The sequence below is a fragment of the Podarcis cretensis genome, assembly GCF_951804945.1.
Source record: "Podarcis cretensis genome assembly, chromosome: 16".
Lineage (NCBI taxonomy): Eukaryota > Metazoa > Chordata > Lepidosauria > Squamata > Lacertidae > Podarcis > Podarcis cretensis.
Genome location: NC_137186.1, coordinates 1,701,315 through 1,728,912, shown reverse-complemented (window position 1 = coordinate 1,728,912; position 27,598 = coordinate 1,701,315). Strand labels below are relative to the sequence as shown.

The 27,598-nt window shown below is 46.7% G+C and overlaps 2 protein-coding genes and 1 long non-coding RNA gene across 3 annotated transcripts; all 3 read left to right on the top strand.

The window, feature by feature from the left end:
* Positions 1-8,098: 8,098 nt before the first annotated feature.
* On the top strand, positions 8,099-10,768 carry LOC307205229 (uncharacterized protein; the record flags this gene model as incomplete). The annotated part of the gene is made up of 4 exons (XM_079957425.1): positions 8,099-8,114; positions 8,490-8,669; positions 9,494-9,958; positions 10,686-10,768. The coding sequence occupies exons 2-4, from the start codon at positions 8,603-8,605 to the stop codon at positions 10,766-10,768; spliced, it is 615 nt and encodes a 204-aa protein (XP_079813551.1). The 5' UTR covers positions 8,099-8,114; positions 8,490-8,602.
* A 1,018-nt stretch (positions 10,769-11,786) lies between these two features.
* On the top strand, positions 11,787-14,347 carry LOC307205885. The gene is made up of 2 exons (XR_013834153.1): positions 11,787-11,937; positions 13,806-14,347. It is a non-coding gene; the product is annotated as an uncharacterized lncRNA (long non-coding RNA).
* A 3,835-nt stretch (positions 14,348-18,182) lies between these two features.
* On the top strand, positions 18,183-27,216 carry LOC307205295 (uncharacterized protein). Its single transcript, XM_079957499.1, has 6 exons — positions 18,183-18,488; positions 20,568-20,993; positions 22,128-22,433; positions 23,728-23,847; positions 24,001-24,131; positions 25,227-27,216. Exons 1-6 carry the CDS (start codon positions 18,416-18,418, stop codon positions 25,341-25,343), a joined length of 1,173 nt encoding a protein of 390 aa, XP_079813625.1. The 5' UTR covers positions 18,183-18,415; the 3' UTR covers positions 25,344-27,216.
* Positions 27,217-27,598: the final 382 nt, after the last annotated feature.

Genomic DNA, 27,598 nt, shown 5'->3' with positions numbered 1-27,598 from the left:
TTGGACTAGGTGATCTTTCCATCCCTACAATTAGTTACCTCTGAATCATAGTTTCAAACTGTTGTCAGGATTCCATGGAAGAGGGAACAGGGAGAAATGTAAAGTATTGCACTTGGGCAAAAAAAATGAGAGGCACAAATACAAGATGGGTGACACCTGGCTTGAGAGCAGTACATGTGAAAAGGATCTAGGAGTCTTGGTTGACCACAAACTTGACATGAGCCAACAGTGTGACGCGGCAGCTAAAAAAGCCAATGCAATTCTGGGCTGCATCAATAGGAGTATAGCATCTAGATCAAGGGAAGTAATCGTGCCACTGTATTCTGCTCTGGTCAGACCTCACCTGGAGTAAAAAGGTAAAGGTACCCCTGCCCGTACGGGCCAGTCTTGACAGACTCTGGGGTTGTGCGCCCATCTCACTTAAGAGGCCAGGGGCCAGCGCTGTCCAGAGACACTTCCGGGTCACGTGGCCAGCGTGACATCGCTGCTCTGGCAAGCCAGAGCCGCACACGGAAACGCCGTTTACCTTCCCGCTGGTAAGCGGTCCCTATTTATCTACTTGCACCCGGAGGTGCTTTCGAACTGCTAGGTTGGCAGGCGCTGGGACCGAGCAGTGGGAGCGCACCCCGCCGCAGGGATTCGAACCGCCGACCTTTCGATCGGCAAGTCCTAGGCGCTGAGGCTTTAACCCACAGCGCCACCTGCGTCCCTGGGAATCTGGTAGTCTCCCATAAAAGTTTGTTTCAGTGATGTTTTGAAAGGTTCAGCCTGCCATCTTGATTCAAAATGGCATCCAGTTGTGTCCAAACAGACGAAAGCCTGTATGTGTACCTGAGGAAATGTCCACATACTTAGGAAACATTCTAGAAGATGTGGTAGGTTTAGCAGCAGCAGCAGCAGCAGCAGCCTATTTAAAAGTCTAATTTAAGCTAGGATCCTAATGATTCCACCTCTCATAATCCTCACTCAAATGATGTTGACTCTCAAAAGGCTGTCCTACGCTTATTACAGAGAAGGGAAGTGCAATACACTGCAGTCAGCTGTGGGATGTTGTTTCCTTGGAGACAAACTGTAAGTTGCTACAGTTCAGCCAGGATGATAAAAATAGCAATACTCCTAGCATAAAGGCTTTAGGTCTTCTCACAAGTCTGTGCTCAGTGGTAGATTTGAACTGGGGACTTCAGAGCTATCAGCTCTTGGCATCTGTCGCTATGTTATTAGCAGACTAAGCAACTAAGGTTTCTCTTGTCCCTCTTGAATAATGATGCTAATAGGGTATAAATAAATCACAAGCACATTTCCCATACAACACTTGTTTCACTGCCTATAAACACCTTAAGGATTTACACCAATGTATCTGCCAGTGCTTCCAAAGTACACTCTTTTGCAAGTATTCCAGTTAGCATGACTTATCTATGCTTGTAGCATGTAATCCGAGGACTTCATCGTCCACCGTAATAAAAAGACAAGTTACCGCTTGGCTCAAAAGTCCAAGTAAAGTAAAAGTAGCTGAACTATAAAGAGATTTCAAATCTGCTCTACTTTCTGCAAAATGCTGTGGTTCTCCTGGTTCGATTTTAAAAGGATAACTTTGAATTCTCAGAATACTCAGCGGCTCGATCAATATCTGTAACAAAGGCTTTGGGTAGCGCTTGTCCCATTCAGTCTCTCGTCTGTGACCTCAATAGCTATTGATCTCTTACCTACTGAGAGCAGTTAGTGTCTGTGCTTGCTGAAGAGCAACGCCGGTGTCTTTGGGAGTGACAATCAGCAGGTTGTCCAGCAAGCCGCACACCGCTGACAGGAGAGGGGGGGTGACCACCGCACACTGATTGGGTCTGATGGTAGACTGCGGGGAGTCATGCGGACTTGAAGACACTGTCGTCGTTGTTTCACTCTGACCTACAACACACAATTTAGAGAAAGAACTCACCTGGAGTACTGTGTCCAATTCTGGGCACCACAGTTCAAGAAAGACACTGACAAACTGGAATGTGTCCAGAGGAGGGCAACCAAAATGGTCAAAGGCCTGGAAACGATGCCTTATGAGGAACGGCTAAGGGAGCTGGGCATGTTTAGCCTGGAGAAGAAGAGGTTAAGGGGTGATATGATAGCCATGTTCAAATATATAAAAGGATGTCACATAGAGGAGGGAGAAAGGTTGTTTTCTGCTGTTCCAGAGAAGCGGACACAGAGCAATGGCTCCAAACTACAAGAAAAAAGATTCCACCTAAACATTAGGAAGAACTTCCTGACAGTAAGAGCTGTTCGACAGTGGAATTTGCTGCCAAGGAGTATGGTGGAGTCTCCTTCTTTGGAGGTCTTTAAGCAGAGGCTTGACAACCATATGTCAGGAGTGCTCTGATGGAGTTTCCTGCTTGGCAGGGGGTTGGACTCGATGTCCCTTGTGGTCTCTTCCAACTCTAGGATTCTATGATTCTATGATTCTATGAAACGCTGACCTTCTGATCGGCAAGTCCTAGGCTCTGTTCTTTAACCCACAGCACCACCCGCATCCCCTTATTATTCCTACAAGCCTTTGCTAACTTGATGCCTTTAACATATTCTGAACTACAACTGATGCCCTGCCCCATACAGCCAATGGATCATTTTGGCCGTCCAACCCAACATGTAGCAAACTGTACCCATCTCTTCCATCATCTAATATCAGATGCTAGGGTTGCAGGCAGCTGAAAAGCACTGTATACACAGGTATACAGGCCTCGGTCCTGTATACCTGAAGGAGCGTCTCCACCCCCATCGTTCTGCCCAGACACTGAGGTCCAGCGCCGAGGGCCTTCTGGTAGTTCCCTCCCTGCGAGAACTGAAGTTAGAGGGAACCAGACAGAGGGCCTTCTCGGTGGTGGCACCCGGCCTGTGGAACACCCTCCCATCAGATGTGAAGGAAATAAGCAGCTATCTTCTCTTTAAAAGACATCTGAAGGCAGCCCTGTTTGGGGAAGTTTTTATTATTCAATGCTGTATTGTTTTTTAACACTTGATTGGAAGCCGCCCAGAGTGGCTGGGGAAGCTCAGCCAGATGGGCGGGGTATAAATAATAAATTATTATTATATTATTATTGATTTCACACCCTACCTTTGGTGTGCTGTTTTCACTAACCAAGGCATTCCCAATGCACACTTTCTGCTAATGTGCACACTTCTGCTGCTTGGGGAACTATCTCACAAGGTCCTGTAAGGCTTCTTATGCCCTGGAATATTAGCAGGTACCGCTTCATGACATTACGAGAATCTGTTCTGTCTGAGCTGAGCCAAAAGGGCTGGGTTGCAAGCAAGGTGTACCAACTCCGGCCTCCCACTCACTCCACAGGACACACACTGTGGGGCAGAGGGGGAAATGGGGAGGGCAAAAAAATGTGAATTTTACTCTTGTAGAGTAGCCTAGTTTTTACCTCCTTAGCTCAGGAACTACAGAGAGAGTGTGTTTAGGAAGCACAGTCTCTCCTAATTACTGGGTCTATTTCTTCATGTCATCCTCAGTCCCCCCCCCAAAAAAAAAAATATTGTTTGAGTTGCTGTATTTTCTCTACCCATTGTAGTGTCGGAGTGCCCTCATGTGGTCAATGAGGAAGCATCCTCAGTCAAGTGCACTTAATACTTGTGTTCAGTCTTCTTTGTCTTCTATTTTTATCACCGTGGGAAAATGGGCTCTACAAAGTTCTGGCTCCTTAAAATCTCTATATAGATGCAGATAGAGAGCTAAAGAAATTAAGAACTAATTTCACACCTGTAACGGCAGTGAGAGCAAATTTCGGAAGGTGTTTGGTTTAGACAGCTTAGGTTACTGGTATTCAAAAAAATAATTCCCACAGCGTGAAAGTTCCTAGAGGACATAGTGCAAGAGATGAGTGCTTTGCAATATGTCATAACTTAATTTTATTTGCAAATGAATAAGCCCATAGCACTATGTTCCCTCCTGTTTATTCCATGGTGTGGATTTGATGAGAACGGTGCTTGTTTTTCCTAGAGAAAAAGGTGCCAGAATGCACTTATCTCAGAAGACCCACCTCAGAGCCCAAAGGTGGCTTTGCTGAGGCTGGTCAAGTCTCTCCCCACACTTCTGGGGCCCAGCTGAGAGGTGCTGCAACACTGTTCCAGAGAGTTCCATGTGGAAAAAAGCCCGGGGTGAGAGTATGTTTAGACAAGCATATACTCTACGTTTCTGTGGGGCAACTAGTGATTAGGGAGCAAGGGAAACAACAAAACTCTCCTTCCTTGGAGGTTTTTAAGCAGCTGTTGGATGGCCATCTGCCCCATATGATCTAGTAGAGATTACTGCATTGCAGGGGGTTGGATAAGATGACCCTCAGAGTCCCTTCCAAATTTACAGTTCTGTGATTCTATGACCCTCTCTTCCTTTGTGCAGGCTGGTAGGGAAGAAGGGAGAAATTCCATTCAGTTTGATTTTGAGTTGAATCTGTCGAAATCATGCTTTCTGAAACAATGTGGGAACTGAAATTTTGCACTGGGAAGAGAGATGGGTTGTTAAGAAAGATCTTTGGGAGAAGAAAAGGCTGAGAGGTAAATCCAGAGCAAAGTCCTTAAGGCAGTTGGATGGCACTTTGTATGCCTCCTTCCAGCAAATCCTGCAACTGGTGCCAACAACAACAACAACAACAACAACAACAACAACAATAAGCAATGACAAACCTAGACAGCATCTTAAAAAGCAGAGACATCACCTTGCCAACAAAGGTCAGTATAGTTCAAGCTATGGTTTTCCCAGTAGTGATGTATGGAAGTGAGAGCTGGACCATCAAGAAGGCTGATCGTCGAAGAATGGATGCTTTTGAATTCTGGTGCTGGAGGAGACTCTTGAGAGTCCCATAGACTGCAAGAAGATCAAACCTATCCATTCTTAGGGAAATCAGCCCTGAGTTCTCACTGGAAGGACAGATCGTGAAGCTGAGGCTCCAAGACTTTGGCCACCTCAGGAGAAGAGAAGACTCCCTGGAAAAGACCCTGATGTTGGGAAAGATGGAGGGCACAAGGAGAAGGGGGCGACAGAGGACGAGATGGTTGGACCGTGTTCTCGAAGCTACCAGCATGAGTTTGACCAAACTGCGGGAGGCAGTGGAAGACAGGAGTGCCTGGTGTGCTCTGGTCCATGGGGTCACGAAGAGTCGGACACGACTAAACGACTAAACAACAACAACAAATTATTATTATTATTTATACCCCTCCCAATAAAATCACAGTAAAAACATAATGGGGGGGGATCAATTTAAAATATGGGTTAAAATGCAATTTAAAATGCAGCCTCATTTTAAAAGTAGCCCATGGATCAAAACCATAAGGGGAGGGAAACAGAAGGGTCAGACTGAGTCCAAACCAAAGGCCAGGCGGAGCAGCTGTCTTGCAGGCCCTGTGGAAAGATGTCAAGTCCTGCAGGGCCCTGGTCTCTTGGGACAGAGCGTTCCACCGTCAGGGCCAGTACTGAAAAGGCCCTGGCCCTAGTTGAGACCAGTCTATTGGTCTATGTATTGCTCTACTTTTCTTTGGACCTCAGCATCAGCAAGGCCTGGGGGGCTGGTTGTGTCTTGTCATCTGGGCATCACAGAACCTCTGTACATACTGCCCAGGGAGGCCATTTCAGTACTACATTTTTACTTCACCACTACCTCTCAAGACAGATGGATCCCAACACCCAAAATTATCCCCTGGAGTGTGTAACTTCTTTATGGGGTATAAGTTTAAGGCTAAACTCATATTCATAACAGTCATGAATACCGACTCCAGCACAAGAATCCAATCCTTGAATAAACACAGGTGCTGAACATGCATGTGGGTTCAGACATACATTTCACAACCAGCTGAGAGGGGTTGTCCTTCTCCTCATCCACACAGAGTTTATGCAAGTGCACATTAAAGTTTAATTTAAACCCACTTTCTAGATCATTTGGATCCTACAAGCCAGCAGATAAAAGAGAGCCTTTCACCACACAATGCGTAAATTCATTTACCGTATTTTTTGCTCTATAAGACTCACTTTTTCCCTCCTAAAAAGTAAGGGGAAATGTGTGTGCATCTTATGGAGCGAATGCAGGCTGCGCAGCTATCCCAGAAGCCAGAACAGCAAGAGGGATTGCTGCTTTCGCTGCGCAGCGATCCCTCTTGTTGTTCTGGCTTCTGAAATTCATAATTTTTTTTCTTGTTTTCCTCCTCCAAAAACTAGGTGTGCCTTATGGTCAGTTGTATCTTACAGAGCGAAAAATAGGTATATTGAACTCACTTCTACAATCACATGAGAGAACCATTAAATGCAGTGGCTTCAAAAGAGCGTTGGGCGTATTCAAACAGGTGCACCTGTTGTCAAGAGATTTTAGGGATGACGACTGTTATGCGGACCTTCCCTTTATAGAAACAGTCTACCTCCAGATACCAGATGCTAGTGGAAAATACAGCTGCAAAGCACTCATTTTCATTCCCTTCCTTTTGTGTGTTGCTTTCACTCATCCATGTACTCTAAGGCCCACTTTTTCTGAAATTACACAATTTTACACAATTTTGTAGACATTTGTCGGTTAGAGAAATGCCCTGCAGAATTTGAAGTAGTGCAGATTTCTAAGGAAATCTCTGTTTCCTTTCAGGGGCTGTTTCAGGAAGTGTGAAGGAAACCTAAGAAATGCTTTACTTATTGAATAACAGCATTTATAAAGGCTGCTCAATCGCGGCGTTTCCTCTGGGGGAACCTCTGTGTAATAAAACCACAAAATAATACAACAGCAGTCCAGTTTCAGCAAGAATAAGTACAAACAGCAGAGAGGAAAACAGGGCAGAAAAAGGCACAGCATTTCTTAAATAAATAAAAATTAGAGGGCGCACATCTAAATATTCATTCTGTTGATGGGATAGAGAGGCTGACTGAGGGTTACACACTGCTGATCTCTGACTCACAGTTTGGAATTGCTGTCATGTGATTGCATGGCTGAGGAAATAGGTCATATGGTTCTTGCAACCCCAAAATCACCCCACATTCCTCTTCAATGGCCTGATGTCAGGGGAACGGACTGAGGAGGAATGGTGGAGACCGTCCTGTCCCTCCTCCTGAAACTTCCAGAGAAGAGGAAGACAGTACAGTGGTACCTTGGTTTACAAACTTAATCTGTTCCGGAAGTCCGTTCTTAAACCGAGACCGTTCTTAAATCAAGGTGCGCTTTCCCTAATGAGGTCCCCCACCGCTGGTGACCTTCCACTGTTCAGATTCCGTTCTTAGAACGAGGTAAAGTTCGCAAACTGGGACACTACTTCGGGTTTTTGCAGAGTTCGTAAACCGAATCATTTGTAAACAGGACTGTTCTTAAACCGAGATATCACTGTATAGATTTAAAACAGTGGTTTGCAGAAGATCACGGCTCAGAGATAGATGAGGGGCAAAGAGCTAAGACACAAGTGGTCTTAAGCAGCCACTGTAAGGGGGTTGGTGCTGTTGAAGATTGAGAGGGGAAGGTAGGGAGGGGATTACTCTGAGCAATGCCATTACTCCAAGAGGCTGACTTTCTAAGCCTCACTCTGTGAATATTGAATAAAAGACTTTGGTAAGAGCTTTTCTTGACTATTTATCCCAGGCCGCCTGCCGTGGGGGAATCAGATTCCCAGACGCCTAATACTTGATGACTAACATGTTGAAGCTGAGGTGTATCTTCCCATGCCTCAAAATGACAGCAGAAGCCTGTAGGTGACATCTCCAGAACCTCTTCTGTCTTGTTGCCTGCAAAGAGCAGCCCCCAAAGGTAGAGAGAGACAACTCCTGCCCCCTACCCATTCTGTGGACTGCTTCCGTCATTGGGGGTTTTCAAGTAGAGGTTGAATGGCCATCTGCCAGGGATTCCTGCATTGCAGGGGTTCGACTAGATGACCCTTTTGGTTCCTCCCAACCCAACAATTCTCATTCTGTACCAGGCACATCCAAGGCTCATTGCATTCCCGGCAAGAAGCAACCAGGAATGGCACTGACAGAAGCCTCTGCAACCTTCTCACCCTTAGCCTACTGATCTCTGCTGCCCATTCACAGTTCTTCCTCTGGGGGAAACTTCCATACAACGAAACATCAAGCACAGAATAATGGAAACAGCACTCCGGTTTCAACAGAGGTAAGTATCAATGCCAGTGAGTGAAACAGGAAAAATGATACGCAACATTGCTAAAAATAGAGGGAGCAGGTCTAAAAACCAATGGTGTTCCTGGGATGATGATCCTGATTAGGGATTCAGGATTGTTTACCGCTGACTCATAAGTTTCATATTGCTGTCCAGGAATTCCACAGAAGAGAAAATACGCCACACCATTTGTATTTAAGTTGTCCTCAGCCTCAAAAAATGATCTTCAGGTTTCTCTTCAAGGGCTTGATAGCTGCTTCTATGTTTGAACGCATCGTGAAGCTGATGTGTGCCTAGTGCAGAGTTTCTTATTCCTGCATAAAACTCTTGGTGGCAATACCAGCAAGTCTCCTGTGTTGTTTCCACCAGATATCAGAGCCCAATCAGTGGGCTTCAATTGGAGAGGTCCAACTCTGCCTCTCTATGCACTCTATGGGACACACGGCACCAAAGGCTCACTGCATTCCCAGAGAGGGCCGAACATGAAGGTTACACGCAGAAGCCTCCTGATTCTTCTCACCTCCAGCCTATTGGCCTTCTCTGTCTCTGGTAAGTCCTTCAGTGCTGGCATGTAGGTGGAGAAGGAGACAGTCTATTTAGTTTGCATTTAAGCTGAATCTTTCGAAATCACACTTTCTGAAACGATACAGAAACTGAAATTTGTAATTGAAATTTGTGCTGGGAAGAGGGATTGACTGCTAGACCCTCTGGGAATTGCAACTTTATGAGGAGAATGGTTGAGAGACTCCTTAACAACTCTCAGCACCCTTAATGAGCTATAGTTCCCAGAATTCTTCAGCAGGGGGGAAACATGTCCATTTAAACTAATCGGCTCCAAGGATTGAATGTATGGCATAGATGGGCTCATGTATCTATTTATTTTTAAGAGTGTCCTACCCCCTTTAAAAGGGTCGTGGTTGGTGCTGCGGGTTAAACCACAGAGCCTAGGACTTGCCAGTCAGAAGGCCAGTGGTTCGAATCCCCTCGATGGGGTGAGCTCCCATTGCTCGGTCCCTGCTCCTGCCAACCTAGCGGTTCGAAAGCACGTCAAGTGCAAGTAGATAAATAGGTACCACTCTGGCGGGAAGGTAAACAGCATTTCCGTGCGCTGCTCTGGTTCGCCAGAAGCGGCTTAGTCATGCTGGCCACATGATCCAGAAGCTGTACGCCGGCTCCCTCGGCCAGTAAAGCGAGATGAGCACCGCAACCCCAGAGTCGGCCACAACTGGACCTAATGGTCAGGGGTCCCTTTACCTTACCTTACCTCCTTTAAATTGTTGGGTTGCAGATAGGTCTGCTGCTCTGGGCTTCTTTAGGAGGAAAGGTGGGGTATGAATTCAATAAATAACCAATATTTTCCTACTCCCTTAAAGGCACTTTAAGGCAAGCAGCTGAGAATTCGCCCCATCAGGTGAACGGAGTCCTCAATGGATCAGTCTACATTCCCTTAAAGCTATCCTCTGCAGCAGCAGTAGAGAAAATCGAATGGGACTTCTTTCACCCCACAAATGGAAAGCCCTGTCTCCTTGATGTGTTCAGAGGTGAGAAACTGGAGCAGTCAGATATCAGCAGCAGGTCTAAGCAACTGGAGGAGAAGACTGTTGAGAACCTGTTGAGGATGAGGGCAAATCTCAGTGACTGGACTGAACGCCACAATGAAACCATATTTTGTGGGGATTTAAATGGCACACACTTGTCTAGAGATCGGCTGGCTTTGGTTAATAGGACCATGCTGAATATCAGTTTTCTGGAGAAAGAGGATGCTGGAATTTATAGAGCGCGTGTTTGGTTTAATGCAGAGCAGTTTAAAGAACACAAATTTAACCTTGCTGTTTACGGTAAGTCATTCATTTCACCATCCCTGTCAGTTTGTGGTGTGGAGCTCAGCATGGAATAGGATGGCCATGGGATTGAGTGAGGAAGCTTTTTCAGCTTGGCGGGGGCCACATTACCTCTTGGGCAGTTTTCTGGTGGGCCACATGCCAGAGCTTGGAGAGATCAGAGGTGAAAAGGCGGGGGGGGGGGAGATAAATTAATCTGAGAACTGTAGAGTTGGAAGGTCATCTGGCCCAAGTGAATGAATCACAGCTAAATGTGAATGTGAATTATAACTTTGTAGAGTAGGGTAGTGTCAGGGAACTGACATCAGAGTCAGAGGTGGAGGCAAGGCTCCCGAACGATGCTGGAGATGGGGCCAGCAAGGAGAGAGGGAGCTCATCGGCTTGGGAAGGGAATCAGTGCAACACCAGTAGGGAAGGGGGGCAGATGGGGGATTTGGAGAGGGGTCTCCAAGACTCTACGCCCGAAAACAGTGAGGAGAGCACGGGCACTCCTCTGCCCACTTCCTCCCTGCGCAGAAGAGTCCCGCGCAGGGAGAGTAGGAGGAGACTGGGCGTCAAACAACTTCTTTGCTGGAAGAGGTTCAAAAAACGCCCACTGACAGATTCTGCTAGCGACTGAACAGCCACGGAATGAAGGGCTGTCAGCCAGGACAGGTTAAACCAGACAACCGGGCCCAGGAGTGGCAGTAACTTACGCACGAGCAACCCTTTATAACCATTACAGGTAGCTTCTACATGCATGCACACACCTCTATGCTGCACCAAAGTAAGCATACATCCAGTGTGGTGGCTAGTGTATCAGACTAGGACCTGGAAACGGATCAGGGTTCGAATCCTCGCAGTCAGCCACGAAGCTCACTGGGTGTAACCTTGGGGGCCAGTCACTGCCTCTCAGCCTTACTTACCTCACAAGGTTATTGTGGTGTATTGAGCCAGTGTGGTGTAGTGGTTAAGAGCGGTGGACTCGTAATCTGATGAACCGGGTTCGCTTCCCGGCTCCTCCACATGCAGCTGCTTGGGCCAGTCACACTTCTCTGAAGTCTCTCAGCCCCACTCACTCTCACAGAGTGTTTGTTGTGGGGGAGGAAGGGAAAGGTGAATGCTAGCCGCTTTGAGACTCCCTAGGGTAGTGATAAAGCGGGATATCAAATCCAATCTCTTCTTCTTGTTGTTGTTGTTGTTGTGGGGATCAAGCAAGGATGGGGAGAACCAGGTATACCACCCTGAACTCCTTGCAGGAAAAAGGAGGGGTGGAAATGCTATAAATGGATCAGACTGAAAGGAAACATTCCAGCATGTGGGGGGGGGGGAGAGCACTCTAGGAATATTTGGAGGCCAGTCTTTACTAGAACTTCTTTGTTTTGACTCATGTGCTCATTCTACGTGTCTATCTCATAGCTGTCAAGCTCAGGGACTCATGTGCTCATTCTACGTGTCTATCTCATAGCTGTCAAGCTCAGGGAGTCCTCCCCTCCCTTGGGTAACTTCACAGATAAGAATTAAGGAGCAGTTGACAGATTTATAGTCCTTTTATTACGGTTTCATGTTGCAGTCACAAAATACACAGTTCTCCGCAAGGAGGGCAGTTGCTTACTCTGAATCCGATTCCCTACTTCCTCAGCAAGGAGCACTCCAACGGGAAGTTCCTCCCCCTCTCTGCCTCCTTCGTTCTCTGATACGTTCAGACCTCTGAGTGAGGAGGGGGGTTTCCCCACATTCTCAGTTGCTGCGTCTCCCAATTACCCCTCCCTTCTGGCTCTCTTGTCATTATCTCATAGCTGGGTAGCTCCTCCCTAATCTGTTCAGCTTCTGTGCCTGTGTCTGCCTGTCTCTCTGTTTCTGAAAATGCTGAAAGGCAGGGGACGCACGAATATTCCCGCTCCTCTTCTGAGAGAGACTGATCTGTCCGCGACTGCATTCCCCACTCTTCAGATCCAGACCATTCCCTGACAATAGAACGGTTGCTCAACAGCTTGGTAGGTTTCTGGAGGAAACATCAGCTTTAGATCCATTTCAGTTCCGTCCTGGTTTTGGGACGGAGACGGCTCTGGTTGCCCTAACAGATGATCTCCGTAGGCAACTGGATCGAGGCAGGTCGGGACTGCTGATTCTCTTAGATTTGTCAGCAGCCTTTGACATGGCCAATCATGATCTTCTGGACCACCGCCTCACCAACGTGGGGATACAGGGCACAGCCTGAAAATGGCTGTGCTCCTTTATCTCTGGTGGGTGACAGAGGGTGGCGCTAGGGAGGGAAATGTCGTCGCGCCACTCCTTGGTGTGTGGAGTGCCGCAGGGCGCAATTCTCTCCCCGATGCTTTTTTAACATCTTTATGCGCCCCCTTGCCCAGATTATCCGGAGCTTTGGGCTGGGCTGTCACCAATATGCTGATGACACTCAGCTCTATCTGCTGATGGATGGCCACACCGACTCGGCCCCGAACACACTGACCAGATGCTTGGAAGCTGTGGCTGGATGGTTTCATGGGAGCTGATTGAAACTAAATCTTTCAAAAACAGAGGTCCTCTGGCTGGGTCAGAGTGGTATGGGGATGAGGGACCAACTCCCTTCTCTTGCGGGGGCCCAATTAGTGCTATTGCCTTCCATTAAGAGTTTGGGTGTAATCCCTGACGTCTCCCTTTCCATGGAGGCGCAGGTTACAGCAACAGCTAAGGTGACATTTTTCCACCTTCGCCGCATCAAGCAGTTGGTCACTTACTTTCCCACCCTGATCTGGCCACAGTGATCCATGCAACGGTCACCTCCAGGCTTGACTACTGTAATTAGGAGCTGCCCTTGAAGCTGTCCCATAAACTCCAGAGGGTGCAGAATGCTGCAGCGAGGCTCCTCACAGGGTCCCTGCCATGGAAGCATATTCACCCAGTGCTTTTCCAGCTGCACTGGCTCCCGATGGAGTACAGGGTCAAATTTAAGGAGCTGCTTTTGACCTTTAAAGCCCTTCATGGCCTAGGACCCTCATACCTACAGGACTGGCTCTCCCGGTTTGCCCTACAGAGGACCTTAAGGTCCATAAATAGCAATACCCTAGAGGTCCCAGACCCTAAGGAAGTCAGATTAGCCTCAACCAAAGGCAGGGCCTTTTCAACACTGGCTCCGGCCTGGTGGGACGCTCTGTCTCCTGAGACCAGGGCCCTACAGGATCTGATTTCTTTCTGCAGGGCCTGCAAGACAGAGTTGTTCCGCCTGGCTTTTGGCTTGGAATCAACTTGATCCCCTTCCCCTCTTTCTTTTTTCCTTTCTCCTTCTGTGATGGAACTCCTATTTGGGGACTTCCCTGGCTTTTTTCTGGCCCACTTAGGACCAGTCTGGATAGTTGGCCTTGGTGAAGATTTGACGTTTCCATCCCCAAAAAGTTTTTGATTTGAGTTTCTACTGAAATGAGGCTGCATTTTAATGTTGCATTTTAATCTTGTTTTTAAGTTGTATTTTAATCAATTGTTTTTATACCTGGTGTTAGCCGCCCTGAGCCCGGTCTTGGCTGGGGAAGGTGAGGTATAAATAAAATTTATTATTATTATTTATTATTAATAGCTCTGTTTTGCACCTTTGAATTTTTGTCTGTTGTTATAATTGTTTTCTCTGACTTATATGCATTACAAAATGAAATACGATAAAAGCTTCACCCCCAAAAATGCTGTGTGTGGAGCAGAGTCATTGAAGGATATGGCTTGGGGAGGGAGGGTGCCTAGATGTGGCCTTCATGGGCTCTCAGGGGCCACATGCTGATGCTTGGAGGGTCCGTGTCTTTCCGTCACTGCCCAGCACAGTTAGCGATGGCCACCGAGGCACAAACTTCACATGACTTCTCTTTGTGTTGAACAGAGCCAGTGCCAGCACCATGGATACTCTATCGTGTGTTCTCCAATACTCGAGAAGGCTGCAATGTGACCCTGTGGTGTCAGGTACCTAGTCAGGGAAAGTACCATATCTCCTGGGAAAGAGGCAATCTTTCCAGGGCCTCAGCAGGAGGTTCTTCTAAGTACCAGCTTTTGTCCAACAGCAGGAATCTCTGTGTCTCCTGGAGAAAAGGCTCCCCTGACTCCACCTTCACGTGTTTGGTCAGCAATCCTGCGGATCAAAACGAAGCCTCAATTGATTTGCTCAACATCTGCACAAGCGTTGAATGAGAGAAAGGTGTCCTAACCCCCACATTGCTGTTAGGATATAGTTCTGTTCCACCTTAAAAAGGAACGGGCGTGACTGTTGTGTGTCACATGCCTGTTTACATTCCAGCAGTCTGCTGGGAACTTCCGTTTTGTATATTGCTTTTGCTTTGCTGCTGTTTTGCTGGAGACGAAGGGAAGCAGATATGTTCTCCTTTGTTCCTGAACTACGCTGAATAAACGCTTGTAAAATAATGCTTACACATGGCTCTGTCCGCCACTTCTGCTGTGAGAATATTTATTCACTCTGCTGACAGAGCGTGCATGGGTCTCTAAACGTATCTGAGGCTCATGTCGCTGATTGATCCTGTTCCAAGGGAGACTGGTGATCGTCTGGCTGCCAGCCGGTGGCTGGAGCTAGCTGGGGACCTTCCTGATGCCCCCGTCTCCCCGGCAGTATGCCAACAATTGCTACCCAGAAGTGCTGAATCCTGAGTGTGTTTTGGATGCTCGGGATACCCCAAAAGATGAGGGATTCCAGGAGAGGTACCCAGGCACACAGAGCATTAAAAAACAACAACACCTAGGGAAAAGAAGGAATGGGAATCCTCCATGCTTCTGTTGAAAGTTGAAGAAAGCACAGGTGCTAACCATCATTTCCCAAACACTGGAAGCTGCCTTTTAATGAGTCAGACCACTGGTCCATCTCAGTTATTGAGGCAATGCCCACCCTGCTTCATCCACCTCGACCCGCAACAATCTGTGGATCTCTTTAGCCATATCTTCCAACACCTGAGTCCCTCCAAAGATGCCCAAATTGGTTTCTGCCTCCAGTGTGCAGCTCTAACGAGAGGGAGCCTTTTAATCACAAAACACATCGTCCATGTATTTAAGTCACTTCCGCAAGCTAAGAGAAGAGCCTGTACATTGGGCATCTTCGATGGAGAGTTTGGCCAAAAAAAGCAAAAAAGCAAAAACTACAAACCCATGGCTACAACAATGGTATGAGTAAATATCATGACCTCCAAATGCACAATGCAAAAAATCCACAAACTAGTCTGCTGTGTGCCAGCAAAGTTTAATAATGCCTTCCTGTAAAAAAAGAACTGGGTTCTGTATAGATATGGCACCAAGGAGTAAAAGAGTTATCACATTCATTCTAATCCCTGATTTTCTGTTCCATTAGGTTACAAGATCAAATATATACATCTCCCTCCTTTATTTTCGCTCTTTATAGTGTGGGTCTGTGGCACATTGTTGCAACCACTCTCTGGGCTTTGGAGTAGTTAGAGATTCCTTTACACTTTAGGTCTAAGGCGCGTATGAATTGGATGATTTGCTGCCCCCATACTCATGTCTCCCTGAAGCAGCATCTATATATTCTGTCTCTCTTCATTTCATGTACAGTGGTGCCTCGCAAGACGAAATTAATCCGTTCCGTGAGGCTCTTCATATAGCGGTTTCTTCGTCTTGCGAAGCAAGCCCATTGACAGCTTAATGGATTAGCGCTATTAGCAGTTTAGCGGCTTTTAGCGATCAGCTGTTAAGCGGCTTATCAGCGGATCAGCTGATAAGCGGCTTAGGGCTTAGGAAAAGGGGGGGGAGGGAAAAAACCCCGCAGGAACTCGCAAGACATTTTCGTCTTGCGAAGCAAGCCCATAGGGAAATTCGTTTTGCGAAGCGCCTCCAAAACGGAAAACCCTTTCGTCTAGCGGGTTTTCTGTCTTGCGAGGCGTTCGTCTTGCGGGGCACCACTGTATTCCTTATTTCCTGGAGTGTGTGACTTATTTATGGAGCATAAGATTAAGGGTAAACACATATTCATGACAGACACCCATGCTGAGATTTCCTCTTGGAATTGTTTGCTGAATACACCAGCCTGCTGGACATGCATGCGTGTTGAGATATACACCTCACAACAACCTGAGAGGGACTGTCTTTCTCCTCATCCACACGTAGTTTATGCAAGCACAGGCTTGACAAGTTGGATCTTCCTAACAGAGGGTCCATGTTGTGCTCAGCCCCTGAAACTCTTCCCCAACTGTATTGAGGGTGGAGCTTGCCCTGCTCCAAGCCAGTGGTGCCACAGTTATGCCACTGGCCTTTAGCCAGTCAGCATCGTGGCAAAGGTTCGGGGTTGGCAGTGTGACGTAGGAACCTCCTTTTACTTCACGCTGCCGAACACCCGCCCACCCACCTGTTAATCAGGTCATGTTTAGCCTTGGGATGCGTTTGGCACTGTGGTTTAAACCACAGGGCCTAGGAGTTGCCAATCAGAAGGTCGGCGGTTCGGATCCCCATGACAGGGTAAGCTCCCATTGCTCGGTCCCTGCTCCTGCCAACCTAGCAGTTCCAAAGCACGTCAAAGTGCAAGTAGATAAATAGGTACTGCTCTGGTGGGAAGGTGAACGGCGTTTCTGTGCGCTGCTCTGCTTCGCCAGAAGCGGCTTAGTCCTGCTGGCCACATGACCCAGAAGCTGTACGCCGGCTCCCTCAGCCAGTAAAGCGAGATGAGCGCCACAACCCCAGAGTCGGCCATGACTGGACCTAATGGTTAGGGGTCCCTTGACCTTTACCTTTGGCCTTCAGTTGGTCACCTGTTTTGGAACGCAGGCCGGGTAGAAATTTTTCCCAATGTGACAGATTGGCTGTGGCCACTTGGTTTTTGCCTACCTCTCAGCAATCGTCACAACTTTGTACGGTTTGGTGGTTAGGCATTGGTTTAGGGGAATGTGGGGAGGGGGCCATCACCTGCCCCTCCAATGAATAGGGTATTCCGTTAAAGGAATCTGGAGGTCTGGATCTCGTCCGCAGCCTGGAGAGGGGCTAGGGCCATGCCAGAACCCCCGGGAACCCAGTCCATATACACTGACGGAGCTCCCCCTGCTGGTTGTTTACCCTTCCAGGCTTCCTGAAGGGTCGGGCAGGAGCCAGATATAGTTCTGATACCAATGCCTAAGTCAATACCAGTCACATTTGTGTACAGTGCTACCTCGCAAGATGAATGCTTTGGAAGATGAAAAACTCGCAAAACGAAAGGGTTTTTCATTTTTTGAGTTGCTTCGCAAGACAGATTTCCCTATGGGCTTGCTTCGCAAGACGAAAACGTCTTGCAAGTTTGTTTCCTTTGTCTTGCGAGTTTGTTTCCTTTTTCTTAAAACCGTGCATTCACTTCGAGGAGCAACTCATAACACACGGTGTGGTAGCCTTTTTTGAGGTTTTTGAAGACTTTGGTGCTTTTTGAAGCTTTTCCAAAGTCCATGCTTCGCAAGACGAAAAAATCGCAAGATGAAAAAACTCGCGGAACGAATTAATTTTGTCTTGCAAGGCACCACTGTATTCAATAAAGTTGTGGCCAAAATTTGCCCATTAAGATTTAAATTAAATTCTGTCTCCTAAATAAAGACTGTGTCTTTATTTCCATGAGGGATGGGTTTGGGGGCTCGGAGCACAACCAACGCTTAATTTAAGGCCAAATTCTTCTTGATTCAGATCCTACAACCTGAAGGATACGAGGAAGCCTTTCGTCACACAATGCATAATTCATTTTACGCTGAACTCACTTCCACAATCACACAGGAGGAGCATTAACTGGAGTGGCTTTAGAAGAGTGCACAGAAAATAAAAAGAGGAGGGGTTTATGCTGAAAGCTATTAGCAATCACAGCTGTTGTGCGGACCCTCCCTTTATAGGAGAAAATAACTTGGAGCAACTTGGGGCTGAGAGGGCTTGCAAAAAGGTTTAGGGCAGCTTTAATTCACAGATTAACAACATTTATAAATGCTGCTCTTCACAAGTGTTTCTTCTGGGGTGGGGAATTTCTGGGTAATAAACCATTTAAAATATTCAGGAGAAGTAACCGCAAAATAATAAAAGCAGCTGCTTGGTTTCAACAGTAATTGGCTTCAAAGCCAAGGAGTGAAAAGTGAGTCGGAAAGATATACAGCGTCACTTAAAAACAGAGAGCAGATCTAAAAGCTCGTTATGTTTATTGGATAGTGAGGCTGCATAAGGGTTAAGTGTTGCTGATATTCCACAGATACTTTTCAACTGGGGTCACGTGGTTTCATGGAAGGAGGTGACGTAACTGATATGTACTCGCTAACCCCAGATTTCTCTTGAAGGGCTTGGCAGAGGATTTCCTGCTTGAAGAAATGACTGGAAATGACAGTAGAAAACTCTTATTGATATCGCCAGACTCTCTCCTGCATTGCTACTTTCAGAGAGCAGAATCCAAGGAGTGTGCTGCAACCAGGGTGAACCAACTCCGTTCTGCTTGCCACTCACTCTGTGAACCACGTCCAAGACCTGCTGCGTCGCCCGACAAAAATGGCAATGGATGTCACTCACAGATGCCTTCCTGTTCTTCTCACCTTTGTCCTACTGATCTCTTCTTCCTTTGGTAAGTCCTTCAAAACTGGTGGGCATGGAGGCAGGAATTCCATTCAGTTCTCAGTTGAAGCCAAATCTATCAGAATGGGACCTGAAAGGCTTCCAGCCTTTAAAGTGTTCATTAGGATGAGAGATTGGTTGTTGAACCACTTTGGGAGTTGTAGTTCTGTGTGGGGAAAGGGGGATCTCTTAAGAAAACCTCAGCACCAACAATGATCATAGGATTCTTTTCTGGGGGAACAATTTAGGGTTGCCAGATGTCCTCTTTTTCCAGGACACACCCTCTTTTTCATGGGTTGAGTCGTCATAGTGACCCGTAGCTAAATGTAGAAGTTGGCCAATGTGTCCTCTTTTAAGCCCTTCAAAATATGGTAGAAAATGTTACGACTTTGAATGTCTTATATAACAGAGTCTCCAAATGCTCCTATTTAGCCTTGGCGCTTGTGGATAGCAATAAGCAATCCCACTTTGTTTCTGTGCCATGGGAAATCATGGTTTAAGCTGGGGCCATAACATTGCTGCTACCTTGGCTCCCGTTCCTCTCCTATAAAAACTATGAAAATATCTCTCCTTTAAATTGGAACCTGCAACTAATCCAGAATGCAGCAGCTAGACTGGTGACTGCAAGTGGCCGCCAGGACCATACAACACTGGTCCTAAAGGATCTTCACTGGCTCCCAGTATGTTTCAAAGCACCAAATACCAAAGTGTTGGTGCTGACCTTTAAAGCCCTAAACGGCCTGGGTCCAGTATACCTGAAGGAGCATCTCCACCCCCATCGTTCAGCCTGGACACTGAGGTCCAGCGCCGGGGGCCTTCTGGCAGTTCCCTCCCTGTGATAAGTGAAGTTACAGGGAACCAGGCAGAGGGCCTTCTCGGTGGTGGCGCCCGCCCTGTGGAACGCCCTCCCAGCAGATGTCAAGGAAATAAACAACTACCTGACTTTTAGAAGACATCTGAAGGCAGCCCTTTATTAGGATGTTTTTAATGTTTGACAAGTGGCTTCGGAAACCCAGCATATGGGTGGGGTATAAATAATGATATTATTATTAATAATAATTATTACTGTATGTTTGCTTAAAAGTAAGTCCCGGTAGGCCTGCCCTTTCCCCCTTATTGTCAGTGCATATACCGTATTTTTCGCTCTATAAGACGCACCAGACCACAAGACGCACCTAGTTTTTGGAGGAGGAAAACAAGAAAAAAAATATTCTGAATTTCAGAAGCCAGAACAGAAAGAGGGATCGCTGCCCAGTGAAAGCAGCAATCCCTCTTGCTGTTCTGGCTTCTGGGATAGCTGCGCAGCCTGCATTCATTCCATAAGATGCACACACATTTCCCCTTACTTTTTAGGAGAGAAAAAGTGAGTCTTATAGAGCAAAAAATACGGTATATAGGGGGTGAGACAGATGTTGAATAGAACGCCCCTATTTTCATCTCAGAAAAGTTGGAGAGTTTGATATAAATGTGGCCTGTAACTGTTTTGAAAATGACTCCCCCACGTTGACATTCTGGACAGAGATGTTGCTTAGGGCTCCTTCATTTTTATTTTTATTTTTTATTAGGTTTTCCACAATTATAACAAATATCACATAACAGAACAACAAACAAAAACAAAAACAAAAAAGCACGTCAAAGAAGAAAACAATACGAGAAACTTCATCCTACCCACCACCATAACAAATAAACGATAAAAACGAACTTAATTCTTTAAAAGCCCAACCTTATGTACATATTGATTGACTTCCTCTAGTCCCTCCCTTCTGAGTTTCCTTGTATCTGCATGTAACAGCTTTCCAATATCATTACTAAACAAAAAATATTTTCAATTGTAGGAGGAAGCACTGCTGAAGAAAGTGGGGTGCGGTGGGTGCCCTTGAAGCCCACCTCGGGTGTCATCCCAGGGGGAGTTCACACCCCCCCGGGACGCTAGCCCCACGCCCGTGGGCGGCTAGCCCTGCCCCCGCGGGGTACACAACATGTGCTGGGTGCTGGAGCAACTAGCCCCGCCTCTGGGACGAAGAGTGGGGTATAAATTCCATATGCAAACAGACAAACAACAATGGCGCCCCTCTTTGTTTCCCCAAAGGCACTACAGGTGAAGCATCAATGAATGCATCCCAGCATGTGAAAGGAGTCGTGGGGGGACAGGTCTCCTTTCCTGTAAAGGTCCCCCCGGGAAAACCAGTGGAGAAAATTGAATGGGATGTCATTAGCCCTGTAAGCGGAGCGCCCTATCGCCTTTGTGAATTCAGAGACTGGAAGCTGAAGAAGTCAAATTTCAGCACGTGGCTAGCAACATTGATGAACCTACAAGGTCATTGGTTTTTGGGGGAAAATGATTTTGTGACTAATGTAATGTCGGGGCACATATTTGGACGTCGGCTGCTGATGGCTGACAGGACCACTCTTATAATCAGACACATGGAGAGGCGGGATGCTGTAATCTATAAAGCTCGTGTCTGGTTTGATGCAGAACAGTTTGAAGACCACTTTTTTAATGTGACTCTTTACGGTAAGCAATTGTTTTTCTCCATTCTTGAGTTTGTGCTGGAGCTGAGCATGGAAAAGGATGGTCATCGGATGAAATGGGGAGCCTTTTTCAGACCATAGGCACCATCTCTGATGGGACCTGGGCGCCTCGGGACCCACAGAATTTCCACTGTGGGAGCCCAGCTGGGTGACAAAAACGTGCCATGCATGCGATGTCACACAAAGCAACATAGACACCATCTTGACGGGGCGCATCTGCAGCCTCAGTGGGCCCAGGCAGAGGCCCCATGGCAGAGGCCCTGGCCCAGTCACCACCATGATGCTGGTGAGTCAGCGGAGGCACGGCAGGGGGCAGAGGGAAGTGGAGGCGGAGCGCTGTTCGTGCGACATAATGTCATGACATCACATCGCACACAAGCACGCCGCTGAGCACCCACAATCTGGGGTCCACATCAACACCTCTGTTTCAGATTGAGGGCCACAATTCCTCCTAGGGAATCTTCTTGGGGCCACATGGTGGTGGTGGGAGAGGGGAAAGTAGGCAGAGTAAAGAATGTGACTCTTACCTTTGTAGAGTTGGCCAATATCTACACAGCCTCTCAAACTCACACCCATGTCTAACCCTCCATCCATCCATCCATCCATCCATCCATCCATCCATCCAAGCAAGCAAGCATCATTTTCAGAGTTGAAGGATATATTGAAGGAGCTGGGACTATTTAGCCTGGAGCAGAGATGACTGAAAGGCGAGACGATAGCCATCTTCAAATATCTGAAGGGCTACGGTGTAGAAAAAGTAACAAGCTTGTTTTCTGCTGCTCCAGAGGGGAAGACACAAACCAAAGGATTTAAATGACAATAAAATATATTCTGATAAAGAACCTTCAGAAGTAGAATGCTCTCCCTGGGAAAGTGGTGGATATCCCCTTCATTAGGGACTTTTAAACAGAAGTTGAATGGCCAGCCGCCAGGGATTAGTTGGCTGGGATTTCTGCATTATAGGACTTGGGGGTGGCCTTGAGAGAGTCCCATGGACCAGATACAGAGGCCCAGTGGGGTGCATTTTCCCCTGGTCCTGAGGTTCCCCCATTGCTGCCCTACATACTTAGTGACAGCCACTGAGGCACAAACCTCACATGACTTTTGTGTTGAACAGATCCAGCACCACAACCAAGGATCAACTATTATAATTTGATCAATACTCCAAAGGGATGTGATGTGACCCTGCAGTGCCAGACATATGTAGCAGGAACGTACAAAATCTACTGGGAAAACGTGAGAGCTTTAGATAGTTTCTCATTTTCTGACAACGGCAGGAATCTCCATGTCTCCTGGAGAAAAGACTCTTCCCATTCCATCATCGCCTGCCTGGTCCGCAATCTGGCAGATCAAAAGAAAGCTTGGTTTGACTTGCGCAGAATCTGCCAGGATTATGAACGTCATGAAGTTGAAAGTCATGAAGGTGAGCAATCTTTCCTCCCACCCTAAATTATCCAGAGATGCTGCTTGGGCCAGTGAACAATTATGATATCCTTAAGGGTTGGAGATTCAAGGACAGGTGCACAGGCATGCAGAACATTTTTTAAAAAAAAACCTGAAGGAAAACACAAATGGGAAACATCCTGACTTCTGTTAAAAGTTGCTCACAAAATTTCTCAGGCACACAGAGATATAAATGGGCCAGAGTTCTGACTCTGTAAGAAGCAGCTTTCTGTGTGCCTGAGAAATTGTGTGAGCAACTTTTAACAGAAGTCAGGATGTTTCCCATTTGTGTTTTTCTTCAGGTTTTTTTACCTGAAGCCCATTTAGCTTAGCATTGTCTACACGGACTGGCAGCAATGGTTTTTTCTGAGGTTTAAGACAGTGAGTCCCTTCCAGGCCTTCCATAGAATTGAGGCTGGAAACTGGGGGTGCTTCACCCTTTAAAGTACCATCATTTTCTCAGCAGCCTGGAGCTAAAGCGAGAAAGGCTTTCTGCTCTTCCGTTCCCCTCTGTTCCAGGCAGTGGTATTTGGGGACTGGAGCAATGGGTGATGGAGTGGACATGGGGGGATTTGGGTAGGATCATGGGGAGAGGATGGGCCACAGGGTTGGGGTGGCAGGGAGGTGGGGTAGAAGGAGCTGTGATGGGAGGGCTGGGGATGGAATGAGGTATGGCAAAATGCCTGAATCAACCGTGAGGGATGGTTACCAGGGTGAGGTCCATAGTGTGGTTGCAAGTGGGTAGGGGTTGGCATGGAGGTGGAGGGGGAGTTAGGGCAGTTGGTGATCAATGGGGGCAGGAATGGCAGCCCCTAACAAAATATAGTTTTCCAAAGCTTTCAATAACCGGCAACCATTTCTCAATGTAGCATTTTAAACATGTAAGTGAAACAACCAGAACCGGAAACTCAGAATTTCTCTAATTTCCCACCCTCGTAAAGTTCAGTTAAAGACCTCTCTGAGAAAACATGTGAACAGCTTAATGACCCCTTGTCATATTGATAGATTGGCTTTCTCATGGGACGAGCTGACAATTCATTTTATGCTAAGGACAATTATCAGATGATCGTAGGAGAAATATTATGTGAAGGAGCTTACAAACATGACTTTGGCCGTTATGGAATTTCCCTACAAATGAAACCGATTGGCATTTTCACTTATTCTCTGTTATTTATTCTGTTGCTCTTGGTCACATGTTGGGGCAGAGGTCACTTTGGCAGTAGCTATTATGTTCTTGTTCCAATATGTTCTTGTTTTTATTTTTGTTGTTCCAGGCAGCATTCCACAAAATATCCAGTGGGGTATCGTACTGGGTTTTCTTGTACCCATTATATGTATTTTGGTGGTGATCTGCAAGAGTTATGAGGCGGGGAAATCCAATCAGAGGAACACAGGTAGAACCCTCTCTATTACTCTTCCTTCCATCTCAACTGTGATGGAGGCTCCCTGCCAAATATGTTCCCACCTTCCATTTGTGTATCCTGGAAGACAGGGATGATTGGTCATTGCCAAGGACTAAGTAACGTGTCTCATGTTGCACTCTGCAGATATTCTCTCTGTGGCACAAGAGGAGATGGTGTACCGTCCGCCACCCGAGAACCCAATGATGAACCGCCCTTTGATGGTTTTTGCCCCCGACAGTACAGCAATGAGCCCCCCTACCTATGATGAGGTCCAGGTGAGATGTGTATGTCAAGAAAATAAGGGGTGATGGTTCGGTGCTACTGTTACGCGCCACCGCCATCTCAAGAGTAGTGAGAGACTTCAGGGGTTTTGGCATGAGAGTCTGTGACGACTGCCCCCCACATAAGTTAGCCCAGAGGTGCAGTAGAGGACAGTGTCCTGTGGCCAGTTTCAAAGTCAGATTTAACTGGTAGACTTCTGTACATTTAATGAGGGGTGGTGGCACCATCTGGTCCTTTCCACACCAAAAGAAAATCTATTCTTCTCTCTTTCTAAAATACTGATTATATTGTTGGCCCAAAACGTTAAATTCTAATAGAATTAAAACATTATTGTCTGACTAAAGCAGAAGAGCACAGCCAAACTGTTATTACAGGTTCCTGGATCTCTCATCACAATTAAGCTAATAATAATAATAATAATAATATTTTTATACCCCACCCTTCCCAGTTCAGAAAACTGGCTAACAACAAATTTAAAGCACTTAATTGATGCAACAAAAAACAGCATAAAATACAGTATAAAATAAATTCAGAATTCAAAAATCAATTTATGGGGGAAATCCATCCAATAAACATTAGATGATCACCAGGGCTAGCTGGCTAAATTAGTCCTGATTGGGCCAGCGAGGAGACCAGGGGAGAATTAGCGATCCCAGAGCGGGTAATCTTCATAAAAAGGGGAGGGGGAGGGAAGGAAGGAGAATAAAAGATCAGGCTAATTTCAAATTGAAAGCCAGGTGGAATAGCTCTGTCTTATAGGCCCAACGGAAGGAGCTTAAACCCTGCAGGGCCCTGGTCTCATGGGACAGAGCATTCCACCGGGTTGGAGCCATCGCTGAGAAGGCCCTGGCCCTGGGGGAGGATAGTCTGACTTCCTTAGGGCCCGGGACCTCTGACCTATGGTTATTCATGGACCTTAAGCTATCCCTAAACACTTGAACTAAGAGATATAGTTGAGTCATCTGCCTTTTGCTGAATTTGTGGCTGAGTTGGTGGTTTAGGTGGGTTCCAATGCTCTTTTGGGAGCTGCTTCCCACAGTCTCCTGTACCGTGTTGTTTAACTGCTCCTCTTTCTCCTCCACCTGCAGGCTGACCGGAATGGAGCAGAAGGTACATTGTGCTCAGAACCGCCAGCCTATGATTCCCTTTCTGATTGCACCGCGTCTGCCCCTGATGCCTGTGACTGCAGCTGTGACTGCAGCTAGCTATCCTGGATTCAGAGCTGGGGACCCGAATGAAGAAACCGAGTGACTGCCAGACAAGCTGGGGGAGATGGTCGACACCGCCACCACCCACCCTGTTGGAGAACACTGTCTGAAAAAGGTCATGGGCCAAGGTGAAAATCAAGAAGAGGAACTTTTCTCTTATTTCTCTGATCCTGTGGCTTCAATGGAAAAGCATCATTTGGCTTTTGGCTTTGCTCATCTCCCCCTCCTGGGACCCTCATAAAGAGGAAATGCTGCCTGAGTCTTTGCTTTTAGCAACTAATCTTCATAAACATTGCTGTCTCCAGCTGTGAAGGCAGAACCACTCTCTGGGGTTCTATTTCATATCTACATGAAGCCATTGTTAGGGATTTCAGGGCAAAAGCTGCCTTTTACCTACTGCAGGTGGTTTGACAGCTACGGCCGTACCCAGACCATGAAAGCCTTGCCACAGTAGTTCATATACTTCAAGTCTGGATTGCTGCAACGTGCAGGTTTCCTCTCTTGATATGGAAGCTGCAGTTGTTGCAGAATGCTGCAGCATGATCGCTGATAGCTGTGTGGCTTTGTCAGCACAAACGCCCCCTTTTCAGAGCTCTGCATTGGTTGCCAATTGGGCAATGTCCTGCCAACTTCAAGGTGTTCATATTAGGACTGGCAACGGCTGTTTTGTGCATGATCAAAGCAACACCTTGATGGGGTGGTGGCATAACGGGCCATAGGTAAAGGTAAAGGGACCCCTGACCGTTAAGTCCAGTCGTGGCCGACTCTGGGGTTGCAGGGCTCATCTCGCTTTATTGGCCAGGGGAGCCGGTGTACAGCTTCCAGGTCATGTGGCCAGCATGACTAAGCCGCTGGCGAACCAGTGCATGGAAACGCCGTTTACTTCCCGCTAGAGCGGTACCTATTTATCTACTTGCACTTTCATGTGCTTTTGAGCTGCTAGGTTGGCAGGAGCTGGGACTGAGCAACGGGAGCTCACCCTGTCGCGGGGATTCGAACTGACAACCTTCTGATCAGCAAGCTCTAGGCTCTGTGGTTTAACCCTTATAACAGGGCATGGTGGGGGGTAAAAGTGCATACTGGGGTTGGATTGGGCTGGGCTGCATTGCACCGAAGTGTGAGATGACCCAGAACACAATCCCCGTGCAAATTGGGAGTTGCCTGTATATAAAACCCTTAACAGCTTGGGAGCAGTTTACATACAAAACCGCCTTACCTCACATATGCCCACTCATCCGCTTCGACTGGCAGAATTGCACTAGTACAGGTGCCCCACAATATCAGCCCTGTGGGTGTAAGAACTCAACCCTATAGCATGGCAGAGCTTGCACTTTGGAACTCCCTGCCTGTATAACTCAAGCAGGTGCCTTCACTGTCGTTTATAAAGACACGGAACAACAACATCACTTTTAATCTGTTTCAGTATTTTAACTTTTGTCTGTTTTAAAGGCAGGCTGCATTTTTCCCCCTTGATTTTATCTTTTGCAAACCGCTTTGAGGTGCTACCAAATGCATAGCCTTCAACATGTCAAGGCGAAAAACTGGGCCACTGTGCTGCTGCTGTGTGGGAAAATGGGATGTTCCAGTTTTAATGGGACAGTTGAGGGCATCTGAAGTAGCAACAGCTTTTCTTCCAAATGAAGAAATTATATTATTATTATTATTACATTATATCTATTATAACTATTCTTTTATTAAATGTGATGCATATTGTTGTTATAATATTATGTAAATTGCTTGTGAAGTCTGCCTGAAAAGCGGTATATAAATTCTGCAAATAATAATAATGCAGATGTATCTTTTGATACATCTGGCACTACAGTGTTAACTGGTGTATTTATTTTTGAAATAAAGAAAATATATGCCTTCAGATGATTGGGCCTTCTGACTGCAGGGGCAGATGGGAGTTGTAGCAGAAAATGTCTGGAGGGAAGAGAAAGAAGTTTACCACTCAATGAAGATTAAACTTGCCTCCAGAAGCTCACAAGAGGACTCTTAAATGGGGTCCCTTAAAAAGGGTGTTAGGTAAATTCAAAATGGAGGAGGAGTTGTTGAAAGCTCTTAGTGGAAATGTGGACCTTCCACTGACAGAGGCATTCTACCTCCCAACTTTTCCCTTTTCTTGTGAGGAATCCTATTCAGAATAAGAGAATTTCCCTTTAAAAAGGGGAAACGTTGACAGCTATGTTACCTCCAGATACCAGATACTACAGGGTTGTATAGCTAAAGAGCACTGTTGATTTCATACTCTC

Coding starts and splice junctions, on each gene's coding strand:
- LOC307205295 (XM_079957499.1), top strand. CDS start 18,416: ATGGCAATGGATGTCACTCACAGATGCCTTCCTGTTCTTCTCACCTTT. Junction 18,489..20,567: donor ACTGATCTCTTCTTCCTTTG/GTAAGTCCTTCA, acceptor GTTTCCCCAAAG/GCACTACAGGTGAAGCATCA. Junction 24,132..25,226: donor CTACCTATGATGAGGTCCAG/GTGAGATGTGTA, acceptor CTCCACCTGCAG/GCTGACCGGAATGGAGCAGA.